At 43.3% G+C, this 13,137-nt stretch overlaps 1 protein-coding gene across 4 annotated transcripts in view; it reads left to right on the plus strand.

The window, feature by feature from the left end:
- The window catches only part of DDHD1 (DDHD domain containing 1), a 115,076-nt gene that overhangs the window by 41,310 nt on the left and 60,629 nt on the right, over positions 1–13,137 (plus strand). For all 4 annotated transcript variants that reach the window (XM_037901284.2, XM_037901283.2, XM_037901281.2 and 1 more), the window contains 2 exons: positions 3,260–3,388; positions 6,722–6,869. In XM_037901284.2, the coding sequence (XP_037757212.1) occupies positions 3,260–3,388; positions 6,722–6,869 (277 nt within the window). The remainder of the gene's footprint in view (positions 1–3,259; positions 3,389–6,721; positions 6,870–13,137) is intronic.

Raw genomic sequence — 13,137 nt, forward strand, 5'->3', positions numbered from 1 at the left:
GTTTCACTTATTTGTCCGTGAAGCAGTTTTGTATCATGGGTATGTTTTCATCCTCTCAATTCATTGCTGCCCTTTGTGCTGACTTAATTTATCAGCAGATGGCATTAGGTCCACATACCCTGACAATGAGACCAAAAGTCATGCAGCAGGAAGGGGCATGAATGCTCATTTCTATGTAGCTGTTTTGTAATGTAATTGACTTAAACGTGAAGTGTAACCGTTCAAGGCATAATAGTTCAACCTTTCCCTGAATGAATTCATGAGAGCAGAAAGAAATCCTCTTCAGTGGCCTCAAATAGGAAACAGAGGACACCTCTTCACCTGTCATAAAAAACCTTCTTTGCTTGAGTTCAGGCCAGGCTCTTTGTTGAGGGCTGGTAACATTGCTAAATCGTACTTGTTTGGCTTGGGCCGTTGCTCTTGCCTCTCCAGAAAACGTAGCTTCCTTGCATAGGACCGTAAGACCTAGGCCTTGTCTAGGCTGGAATTAACTCTGATTTCACCCTTCCATGTACCTACTCAGTAGTCTAAATCCCTGGTGTAGCCAAGGAAATCAATCACTTGCATGTTGTAACTTCACAACCAGTTCTCCATTTTCTGATGTAACCCCTAATCCAGGCTGAAACCTCCTTCTAGTTCATATCCCCTGTTTTCTGAACTTCTGTACCCTTGTGGGAGAAGGGTCAATTTAAACTTTTGCAAGAAAACTCTCTTTTACAGACCCCATTATCTCTATCACCCTCTGTCCATATGGGTGAAAGTGTCTAAGGCCCTCCCTGACAGTAGTGGAGCCAGACACCATACCATATCCTTGTGCCCCACCTTGTTCAATTCATATCCCATTAATATCATCCTCTCTAAAGCGACGAAATAATTTGGAGTCTGTGCCATCCACCGCATATGTGGGGTCTGGTTCCACCTACTGGATCGGTGTTTTATTGGCATAGTCTCTCCATTTCAAGCTCATGTTGACATTCCTTGTCCTTTTCTCCCTCTTGTGCTGATGCTGGTTCTCCCAGACTGCATGCACGCGTGCTTTCTCTCTCTCTCTCTCTTCCTGCCAGCAAGGAGCTGGGTTTCCAGACACACTGTGTCCCCATCCAGCTTCTCTTGCTCTAACTGGAGATCTGTCCAGTATCTCTGCTGCAGTGGTTTATTCGGTCTAGATGGAACATGGCTGCTGTCTCTGTCAGCCTCTTCCCTGATCCCCTCTAGTGTCTCCAAGATTTTCCCCACCTGCTGGACTCTCTGACAGCGGGCTGGATATTCCCTGTGATCCTAGACCAGTGGTGGGCAACCTGTGGGTCACATGCAGCCCATCAGGGTAATCTGATTGCAGGCCACAAGATATTTGGCTGACATTGACCATCCGCAGGCACAGCGCCCCCATCCCCTCCCCCCCCCCTCCCCCCCGCAGCTCCCAGTGGCTGCAGTTCACTGTTCCCGGCCAATGGGAGCTGCGGGAAGCAGCAGGCCACAGGGATGTGCTGGCTGCTGCTTCCCGCTCCTATTAGCCAGGAACCGCGAACTGCAGCCACTGGGAGCTGCGGGGGGGCTGTGTCTGCAGACGGTAAACATCAGCAAAATGTCTCACGGCATGCAGATTACTCTGGGCCGCATGCGGACCGCAGGTTGCTCACCACTGTCCTAGACCATCATTCTTTTTTCTGATCCTCCAGAGTATAGGAAGTTGACTAGTTATGCCTTTGTCCTTTCTTCAGAAATGAGTTGCCTTTCTCTGCATATCTCAGTTAGATGACTTTTTTTCAGCTGTTCATAACTCATTTTACCATCTCTCTTTTCGCTGTTCTGTCTTGAAAAGACTGAGCCTTTTCTCTGTGTTTTTCCCTTCTATAGTACTTCACTGGCAATTCCCCACTGTCATAACTGCTACTATATATGTCCCGATTTCAGGGTTAACTGCATCTTTGATCCCCATCACCACCATCTCAACCCCTCAGTCTTCATCAAGGTTTTGGGCTTCCTGGCTGTCGCCTCTCTCAGACGGAGACCCATGTCTCTCTTCCCCTCCAGACTCAAGGGTGCAGTCCCTCTGCATCTCACTGCGATTTCCCCAGCAGATCTGACCCAGGTCCAGCAGCTGTGGTTAACCTTTCTCCAAGGGCAGCAATGGTGTGTGCTAATTACCGACCAGCTTTCAAAAAGCAAAAATTTATTCTTGGGTTAAAAGCATTACAGAGAAAGCATATAGGAATGTTTATTGCTTTCTGTACGCTTAGAAAACATACGAGGATCCACCTAAGTCTTTCCACCCTTTCAGCAAGGGTTGGGGGTCTCCCTAAGACCCAAAATCCTGTCTGCAAAAAGAAGATCCCATGTCTGTTCAAGCTCAGCTTTTTATATCTGAAGTCCCTTCTTTGTTTGAGTCTCTGGAAAAAACAGTTTGAACCAGGATATGCAAACCACCCAGGGGTTGGTGGTACTCTGGAGCTGTTTATAATCTCAGGGACTGAATTAATCACCCCTCCACACCCACTATTTTTAGTTCTTGGGGGAACAGTGGTAACCCTCCCCCACACACAATAGAGAAGCTTACAATCACTGGTCCACAAAATACATAAAACATTCATAAATTTAGTACTATATAGTCTGCAAAGTGACTGCATGCGTTAACATTCATTGCTAGTAATGTAGCCCAGAAAGAATGTTCATTATTACCATTATTATTTGTTTGTATTACCCCACAGTGCCTAGGAGCTGTACAAACAGAACAGAAAGATGGCATGAGTGTAACATTATGGGCACAAGTGTACACCTACCACTGCATCAACTTACTTAAGCGTTATTTTGGGAGATGTATCCACCACAGCCCCCCTGGTGTCTCAGTGGTACGGCTTTCAGCAAACTCTTTCACCTTGTGGATGTGGATCTTAATTTTCCTTTTTGCTCTTGGGCAGTTTGGCATAATTTGTGTGTGTGTGTGTGAGAGAGAGAGCGAGCATTCATGTTTTCCTTTCAGCTAAGGGTATTCTCCATTAGGGAGCTTCTCCTCCCTACTCCCCTCCCCCCCCCCCCAAAAGGTGGGGGGGTGGGAAGATTCCCAAAAGGAACTACTCAATTGATATGGACTGGTAGATCCAGAATATAAAGGTAAGAAGAAATATTTACCTTTATAAATGAATTTAAATTGAAATCTAGAGTTCAGTCATACCTTTGTGCATCTCTCTCTTACCTGGCTTTTTAAAGCCATATTTTTTTTTAACACTTTTAAATAAAGGTTTGTTCCTTTTTGCTACAGCTGTTCATAGTTTCAAGTTGAGTCGCAACCACGTGGACTGGCACAGTGTAGATGAAGTGTATCTTTACAGTGATGCAACAACATCTAAAATTGCAAGAACTGTTACGCAAAAGTTGGGATTTTCCAAAGGTAATACTTCTCAGCATTTGTAAATAATTTTGTAAAGATTATTGCTTTAATGGTTCATTACTTAATGTTGTGAGAGTAAAATTCCAGGTTCCATCCATAATTTCAAGTTTGAAATTTTTGTTTGATGCATAGTTAATTTGTCATTGCACTCTTGTGGGAAAATAACTCAAAGGCATTGTTAGGTTGTCATGCACATATGTAATTAAGAATAAAACAGGTTTACTGCATCTTGTTACCGAATAGCTCTGATACAGTTTCATATCACTTTAAAAAGTACATTAAGATTACAAAGTCAAGCATTCCAAAGCTAAGAAGTGCCAGAATTAATGTTTTCTGTGCAACCTTAATTCGACCCCCCCAATATGAAGCCATTACAGTGGTCTTTAATTACAGTATCACATACTTTTTTTTTCCACTGGAGCCCTGCCTCATTCACTGCACAGAATGTACCTGCTCTGGTGATGAGTAAGGGTTATGTAGCAAAGGAGGCTTTTGCCCGTAGTACCGTGGGTCATTTTGTTGCAGAAGTTGAAAGATGTGTAGTGAATGTGGCAGGGGATTGCACAAAGAGAAAGGTTGTCTGTTGAGTGGTGCCCTGGATAGTTGGATTCTATCCCTGCCACTTGCACAGAGTTCTTTTATGGTGCTGGGCAAGTCACTAAACTAAAATGTGCACAGGTGGCCACCATGTGTCCTCATTTTCTGGGTATCTGGGGTCTGATTTACAAAAGTGGCGAGCGTCCCTAACTACAACTCGGGACAGTGGGAGCTCTGCTCTGAACACATAAAGTGCGATAAGATGCTAAGAACAGTGAAAAATCAGACCCTAAGCATCTACGATTGGGCAACCAAAACTAGTTGACAATTTTGGCCTTAATCTCTGTGCCTCAGTCCCCAAGTGTAGCATTGGGATAATAATATCCCCACCCCTCACCGCGGTTGTGAAGATAGTTCATTAATGTTTGTAAAGAACTAAGATGTTATGTTGAGAACACCATAGAAAAACTCCTGGGGAAATTAAATAATTCTGTACTAAGTGCAGGCTTTGGATGGTGTGCAGTAAATAATGCATAGGGCCTCACATTGAGCGATGAGGATAAACATAGCTGCCATTCATTGAGCAGTCTCTGTCCTTCTAATATAGGTTTTTTACTGTAATTTCATAAGTTTTTTTTAACTGATCTTAAAAAAAAAATAAAATAAAATAAAATAAAATTATCATATGGAACTATATTGACTCCCAACATGGCCATCAGCAGGGATAATCAGATTCACAGCACAATCCTCTGCCACTTGAACTGATGGAGTAACTGGTAGCGGTACAAAGCTTCTTTCTTCTATATGGACCTGCCCCAAGGGGGGGATGGACACATGCTTGGCCAGTTGGTTTCACAGCTATTTGCTAGACAACCAAGGAACGTTGAGACTGAGGGATAACAGGTTCAGTTCCAGGTTCTGCAAGGCCCAGAGAGCGTGCTCTTCCAACCTTATCTCCCTGGCCTCTTCCTGCATCCTGTGAAGGGAAGACAGGAGCAGCTCCTTCCCTGTTTCCATACCACACAACATTGTACAACAAAAGAAAACTACATACAGGAATATAGTAAAATACCCTGCTAAAATACATACACACACCTACCTACCTACCTACCTACCTGAAAGGAAATTAGAAGGGGAGGTTATAGTCTCAAAATATTTTCCTCCCAAAATATTGTTAAAAGGGAGGTGATATAAAGTGAGCTGGATTTTTATAGGGGTCTGTGTTCTATACCATAGAGTCCAGCACATCACTTGTCAGCTTAAAATGTGATGATCCTTAAAGATTTTGAGGAAGATATGGTAGATAATCATCAATATTAGCCTGTAGAAGCAGTTGTCAAATATAGCCAGCACTAGCACCACTAAGAATTTTAAAGATCAGTTGTGCCAATTTAAAGTCAGTCCACCTCTTCGCAGGCAACCCATATATAACATGCAAGGTCAGCATAATTTGGTCGTGTTAGCTAAAACCAATCAGCAATTTTGCTGTTGCAAGCAAGCAATGGAGCATATCTGCTGAAATCCCTTCAAAGAAAAATTTACAATAAATGAGGCTTTTGAGATTCCAAGGGCATGTGTTGCTGTTATGAGATTGTCACAGAATAAAGACACCATGGGTACAAATGGTGTAACAGAGGCTGGGGGAGGAAGCTTGCTTATCACATCAGATGTGATTTTGTGTAGAAGTCCTAGCAAAAAGGGAGACCAGTATGTATTCTTAAAATAACTCACTGTATTATACAAACAGACTCATTCCACTTTAATGCCTCTGCTTATTAATGTCTGATACCCAAAACAAGACATAGGTCTTCCAAAAGCTGTGGGTGAGATAGCCCTGTTATATCCAGCGGGCAATGTAGTTCAGGCATTTTTTCAGACCATAGACTGAGCTTGCAGAGTTCCTGGATAGAGCTGTGTGGAGGAGACACTTGTTTCACAAAGGATTTCAAGATTTTGAAACGTGTTTTCATTTCTGTGCAGACCAAACCCCTAAAATTTTGAAATTCTCTCTGAAAAAAAGTTTTGGGGGAAAAAATTGTTTCAGATTGATCAAAATGTTTTAATCTCATTTTATTTTGATTTATTTTTTATTTTATATTATATAATAAAATAAAAAAAATCAAAACAAAAATTGAAAAGTTTCATTCCAAAAATGTTGAAACAAGACATATCAGCATTCTCAGAGGATTTTTTCCATGTTTTCCTCTGAAACAAAATGTGAGCAAAATGAGCAAAATCATGTCAAGTGTTTCAATTTTGAATGAAAATGGTCCTATTGAGCTTTTTAGGACCAGCTCTATTCATAGATGAGAGCGAGAGTTGTGTATCAGTCATGCTGATGATGTTTTCTCACCCATTGTTTAGAAATAATCTTGCCAAGAGTCTTTACATATACACTGACCACTGAAGGAGTATTGTGGAACTGTGAGGAAAAAGTAATGATTAATGACTTAAGCATATAGAAAGTTATCTGTATAACAAAATGGATAGTGCATTATTCAGCTGCCTTAAAGTTATTTTCCAAAACAGCTAAGAAATTAGCAAAATCCTCCCTGGAAATTACATGTAAATCCATAGGTGGCTGGTAAGGGTCAAAGAAATTGTTTATCCATATCTCTTAGGCTGCTTTGAAAATCTCAGCATTGTGTATGCTGATCTTTGTAAATGTATTTTATTTGCAAAATATAATTTGTAATGTTCTGGTTTGAAGCAGGCTCCTGTTCTGTCTGTGTGTATGGAATTGTCTTACTTCATGGAATATAATTGTGATCCAGGATAATGTGTTTTTTTCTACAGCTTCAAGTAGTGGGACAAGGCTTCATAGAGGCTATGTAGAAGAAGCTACATTAGAAGACAAGCCATCGCAAACTACTCACATTGTGTTTGTTGTGCATGGTATTGGGCAGAAAATGGACCAAGGAAGAATCATCAAAAACACAGCTATGTGAGTGCTTTATTATATGTGCAATAGCGACTCTGAAGTCAAAAGGAGGCTGTAATAGACATATCAGGACTCTGCTGACATTATTCAAGTAGCTTATAAATGACAGCCTTCAGTGTAAAACATATTTTTCTCTGGGGCCATTTATTTTGATAGTGTGGATGCACAAATGTTCATTGTTCTTTTCACGTTAAAGTTTAAACTTTTGTGCCTAGTTAGAGCAGTGCCAAGGAGAAGCACAAGATTTTAAGGCTATGTCTGCACTGCAGCTTATGTCAGCAAAACGTATGTCACTCAGGGGTGTGAATATTTCTCCGCCCTGAGCGACATACGTTATGCTGACATAACTGTTCATGTGCAGAGCTCTATGCCAGCAGGAGCGCTTCTCCCACCATCGTAGCTTATGCCGCTTGTGGAGGTAGTTTTTTTTTTATGCTGATGGGAGAGCTCTTGCCTGTCGGCATAGAGCGTCTTCACCAGACGCACAGCACTGCTGCAGAACTGTACCTACAAACATGGCCTTTAGTTTGTTTTAGTCCCTGGCCAGTATCCTTCGCCAGAAGGGGGCAGGTCAGAGGATTTCTAGAACTGGTGGTCAGTGGCTCTCTTGGTCAGGTTTGGAGAGGTGTTCCCTTGCTTCAAATCAGAGAGAATATCATCTTGTCCTTGACTGGCAGAATAGTAGGTAAGTTTAAAAGGATCTTGGAAGGAGTATGAGGAGTCAGTCTTGCTATTGTCACTCTGACAGTAGAGGGCCAAGATTATTTAAGTATGAGTGGAGGTTGACTTATTCTGCACGGAGATCTGCTGGAAAGAGAAACACATATCCAAAGCTTGCTAATGACCACTAAACCTTTCCTTAAACATCTTTTGATGAGACTGATAAGTAAATGTTATGAATTTGTGAAGACATTAAAATATATATACATACACTCATTGACAGTCATGCTTGCTATGGTGTATAGTAGCCAAGCTCATGACTCTTCACTGGTCTATGAAGGCTGATCCTAAAATCATCTACTGTAAGAGGGTTATCAGCATTTTGTCTCTTAAAGTGTACTTGATTATCTGAGTATGTTGTGCCTCATCCATTCTAAGAATGAAAGTCCAGTTTTTAATTTGTCTTGTGTGGCAGCTCAATATAATACTGATGTGTCCTAGTGAGATCTGAGTAGATAAGTCTTTTTAGGAGGTGCGTGTAAGATTGGTTTGCTTATTAAATGTTTTTCATTTAGTTTAAAGAGCTAGTTTGGTAATAAAAATGTAATAATCCTTCAAATTTGTTTTCCTAGCCAGTCTAATAGTCGAGCTAGCGATGCCCAGACATAATTTTTTAATCAAGTTTGAGCTGATGGGGCCTGGGAGTGCACAGGAAGTCACTTGTTCTCCAGAGGCCAGGTTACCACCGTGCTAGAGGGCTGTTGGGAGTAGGGGAGAGCCATGCTTGAGACTTGGAGAACTCATGCCCAGGAAATGTTTGTTTGTTTTGTGTTTTTTTGCTAGACAACAGAAGAAATTGTTGTGGAGTCTTCGTGTTGAGGTGCTAAACTATATTTATCTATTTGTCAGGTACATTGATGGTAAAGATTTAATAATTTCATTTAATAAAATCATAAATCCTAGACAGATAAGGCTGGAAGGGACCTCAAGAGGAGTCCAGCCCCCTGCACTGTGGCAGGATTAAATATACTCAGAGATCATCCCTGTCAGGTGTTTGTTTAACCAGTTCTTAAAAACACCTGATGATGGTTCAGGTTATGGACATGATTCTGCAAACAGTTTAGCACATGTGAGTAACTTGAATCATATGAGTAGTTCCACTAATGTTTTCACTAAAGTCAGTGGAACTACTAACAAGAATATTACATGTGAAAGTAATTGCAGCATTGGGTTATATGTTTTTATCTGACTTCATAAATGAAAGCTACTCTGTAAACCTTCATTTATACATTCTTCAATAAAATCTAGGTCCAGTGCTGATACATCAATAACTTGATTGCTGTAGTTAATAAGTGGACCAGTATGTTATCTAAGTGTTCATCTAACTTAAATTGTCATTCAACTCTGTGGTTTTTTCTTAGGAGAGATTAGATTTCTTGCTGTACTAGTTACATAAACCAAGTAACCTTTTTATTTCAACTACTGTATAAGATAAAAGTTGTCGTCTTACAGCAGCAGTGTGCTGGTCTGAGACTGTCTACATTACAGCAGCGCTTCTGCACCAATGCAGCTACATTGCTATAGCACTTCTGGTGAAGGCGCTCTAAGCTGATGGGAGAGAGCTCTACTGTCTACTTAACTCCTGCCTCCGTGAGAGGCGGTAGATATGTCAGGGAGAGAAGTTCTCCTGCCAATATAGCGCTGTCCACACTGGCCCTTAGGTTGGTATAATTTACATCACTCAGGGATGTGGATTATTCACACCCCTCAGCGACGTAAATTATAGCGAAGTAATTTGTAGTGTAGACATAGCCTGATTCTCTTCTAGTGCTTTTCTGCTCCTACATGTTAAAAGTTCAAGAGCAAGTAATGTAAAACAAAGGGGCAGAGACCAGTAGCCCTTGATAAAATGACAGGGCTGATCTCCAAAACAACACGTATGAAACCTTAGATTCTTCTTCAAGGAGTGTCCCTGTGGGTGCTCCACTTTAGGTGAATCTGCACCCCTACGCTTGTAATTGGAGATTTTTAGTAGCCGTGCCTGATTGGGTCGCACATATGCTGTCCCCGTCTTGAACTATCTCAGGCAGTTACGTAGCGCTGTGCAACCAACCCTCCCTCAGTTCCTTCTCTACCACCCTGGGCTTGAGATGGAGCATTTGGCAGTGCCTCTGAACTTTATCTTTAGTCTAGCTTAACTTTAGAACACTAGTTAGTTAGTTAATAGTTTAATACCCTACCTCTTCCCCATTTATGCTTTCTTTAAAATAAAATTCTTAGGAATTTAAGTTTCAGTTATTTCAGATACCCTTTAGTATAGTATAGTTACCCTCACAGGAAAAATCCTATTCTAAGGGGCAAGCCCGGCTCCCCAAGTATTAAACATTGCCTCACTTGCCGAGCTTCAATCCTGGTGTCTGATGGCGCTCACGGTGTGTCCACTGCCTTGGCAAGACACACATACTACAAAACTGCTCCCACTGCTGCAATCTCAGGGCTCGTGCCAGGAGAGCAAGGGACCTACAGCTAAAACTCCTCATGATGGAAAAGTCTCTGTGTCCAGGATCACAGACCCCTCCTGGGCCCCAGTCTCCAATGGCGGTATCTGACAGAGGTTCCCCACCACCCTCTCAGAGGAAGGAGCACTCCTCCAAAAAGGCAACAAAGAAACTTGCTCCAACTTCCCCTCCTTGGGAATCTGCCAAAAAGAAATGTTTCCTGACCCGTCAGACCCCATTGGTACCAACTGCACCAAGACTGTCCGCTCTGAGGTAGCGGGACCATCCATTACCACAGATACCGTGTGAACCAAAGACCCTAAGTGGGCTGGCTTGGAAAAAGGCACTACAGAGAAACCTACCATCCTTGCCTCAGTACCGCTGGTGCTGCTTAAACATGGGGTACTGAGCAGCTCAGCTACAGTCTATGGCACCACCTTCTGCCTCCACAGCGCATAGTGCACGACCCTTGGCACAGACAACCACAGTAAAGGGATCGGTACCACTGACCACACCCTCATCGGTACTGATGCTCTGCAGTTTCTCTGCCATAAAGATCTTCTGGTCTCCTCAGCACCAGAATGTCCACTCGTCGGTACTGACCTTACCCCAGCACGCTCAGTACCATGTCAACTTACCACACCATCCAGATCAGCTCCTCCTTTATCCAGCTACGTGAATGATGATGATGAAGAGGATATCTACTCCTCCCATCACTCCTTGCCTGTTCACCCAGCTACCAGACCAGGTCCACCAGAGTACCTGAAACTCCAGGATGATACAGACACCCATGGATGCCCCCACCTATGCCATTTCCACCACAGTGGCCTTACTGGGACCCATCGGCAGCATACCGCCAGCACTATCCTAAGCCTCCCAGTCCACTCAGGGAGAGGTCAAGGCATTCCCCATCACCCTCTGTACCCATACCTTCAGAACCTCTGGAAGAGGCAGTCGTGGAATTGGAGGAGACTTTGGATCAGGAAGTCACATCAGCTGCAAATTTTTCATCCTGTATCTTGCCCCTACCCACAGTGGGGAATGACTTTAAACAGTTTCAGGAACTGTTTAAGAGGATTGCAGATACCGCGCCCTTTCCAGCCCTCAGTGTCCCAACAACCTCCCTCTAAACAACAGTTTTCAGGGTTTGGTTGAGGACCAGAGACACATCCCACTATTTTCTGTTGCTGGGCCCATCCGACACCATCCATCCATTCAGAGACTGTCTGACTCCATTTCATCCAACATGGTGAAACATCACATCAGACAAATGGGTATCAGAAATCATTGAGACTGGATAGTCCATCCAATTTACTTCCCTCCTCGACCTTCTTCAGAGACCCTTCTCATGAACATCTACGGCAACAGGAGGTAAACCATTCCATATGCCTAAGAGCAGCAGAACCAGTACCAACACGACCCAGAAGGAAGGGTTTCTACTCCCATTATTTTCTAACCCAGAAAAAAACGGGAGGATGGAGGCTCATTCTTGACATAAGAAGACTCAACAAATTTGTGAAGACCCAGCAATTCAGGATGGTCACACTAGCAATGATAATTCCAGGACCAGAATGAGGGGACTGATTCTTGGCCCTTGACCTCCAGAATGCATATTTCCACATAATGATACATCCCTCACACAGGGAGGCTTCTCAGGTTTGTTCTGAGAACAGATCATTTCCAGTACAAAGTACTCCCCTTCGGATTATCCTGTGCTCCATGAGTATTCTCAAAAGTCTTTGCGGTGGTGGCAGCCCACCCCTGCAGACGAGGGGTAATAATATTCCCCTGTCTGAACGATTACCTACTCAAAGCATTGACTCAAGAGGCGGCACTAAAAGCTACCCAAAAGACAGTAGCTCTCTTCACACAGCTTGATCTACAAAGAGCAAAAATCAACATTCACACCGGGGCAGGGGCAGAGACAAGTTCATCAGTGCCTACCTCGACTTTCTGGAAGCTACAGCTTCTCTTCCCTGTCACAGGTTTACCACTCTAGTCACCACAATGCAAGCCAGCCCACAGACATCGGCCAGGACCTGCCTCCAACTGTTAGGCCATATGTCAGCAATGACATTTGTTGTCAAACACTCCAGACTGCACATGTGATGCCTGCAAGACTGGCTCAGGACAGTGTATATTCCACACAGACACAATATAAACAAGCATCTTTCAATGCCAGCCAAACTAAAAAATTCTTTATATTGGTGGACTCAACCACATGATCTTTGCACAGGAGTTCCCTTTGCATAGACCCCTCCATCAATGATACTCACATCAGATGCTTCTGTGCTAGGTTGGAGAGCACATCTGCACAACCACACAATCCAAGGCTGCTGGTCCCCATTATAATCAACACTACACATAAACCTATTGGAGATGCAGGCAGTCCGCAGTGAATGCTCACACTTCATACCCATGATCACGGAAAAGACAATGTCACTTTGTATGTTTTATATAAACTGATGGGAGGGGGGAGGGGGCACAGCCACACTCCCTGTGCACAGAAGCCATGCTACTATGGAACTGGTGCATCCACCACAATATCGACATCTCAGCTTCCTACCTACCAGGATGTAAAAACACCACTGCAGATGCACTGAGCAGAAAAATTTCTCATGACCAAGAGCGGGAAATGAACATCAGGGTTCTATAGAGCATATTCAGACAGTGGGAGTTCCCTATATATTCCTCTTTGCAACAACCCAGAATGCCAAATGCCCATACTTTTGCTCTAGAGCAGGACAGGGACCCCGTTCTCCAGGCGATGCTTTTCTCTTCAAATGGGATGCACATCTATTATACACTTTTTCCCCCGACCCCCCCCTTTTAGCCAAGGTCATACACAAGATAAGGACCAATAACTCCAGGGTCATCTTGATAGCCCCCATGTGGCCCAGACAAATATGGTTTTCTTACCTCTTGAAGATGTCTATGTGCCCACCAAGCATTCTTCCACTTCTGCTTCATCTCCTGTATCAGGACGCGGGACAGGTCTACCACCCGAACCTGGCAAGACTCCACTTGAGGGCATGGCTACTCCATGGCTCCGAGACAATGAAATGACCTGTTCAGAGTGTTGGAGTATCCTATGTTTTCAGACACGACCAACG

This window comes from Chelonia mydas, chromosome 6, assembly GCF_015237465.2.
Source record: "Chelonia mydas isolate rCheMyd1 chromosome 6, rCheMyd1.pri.v2, whole genome shotgun sequence".
Taxonomy (NCBI): Eukaryota; Metazoa; Chordata; order Testudines; family Cheloniidae; genus Chelonia; species Chelonia mydas.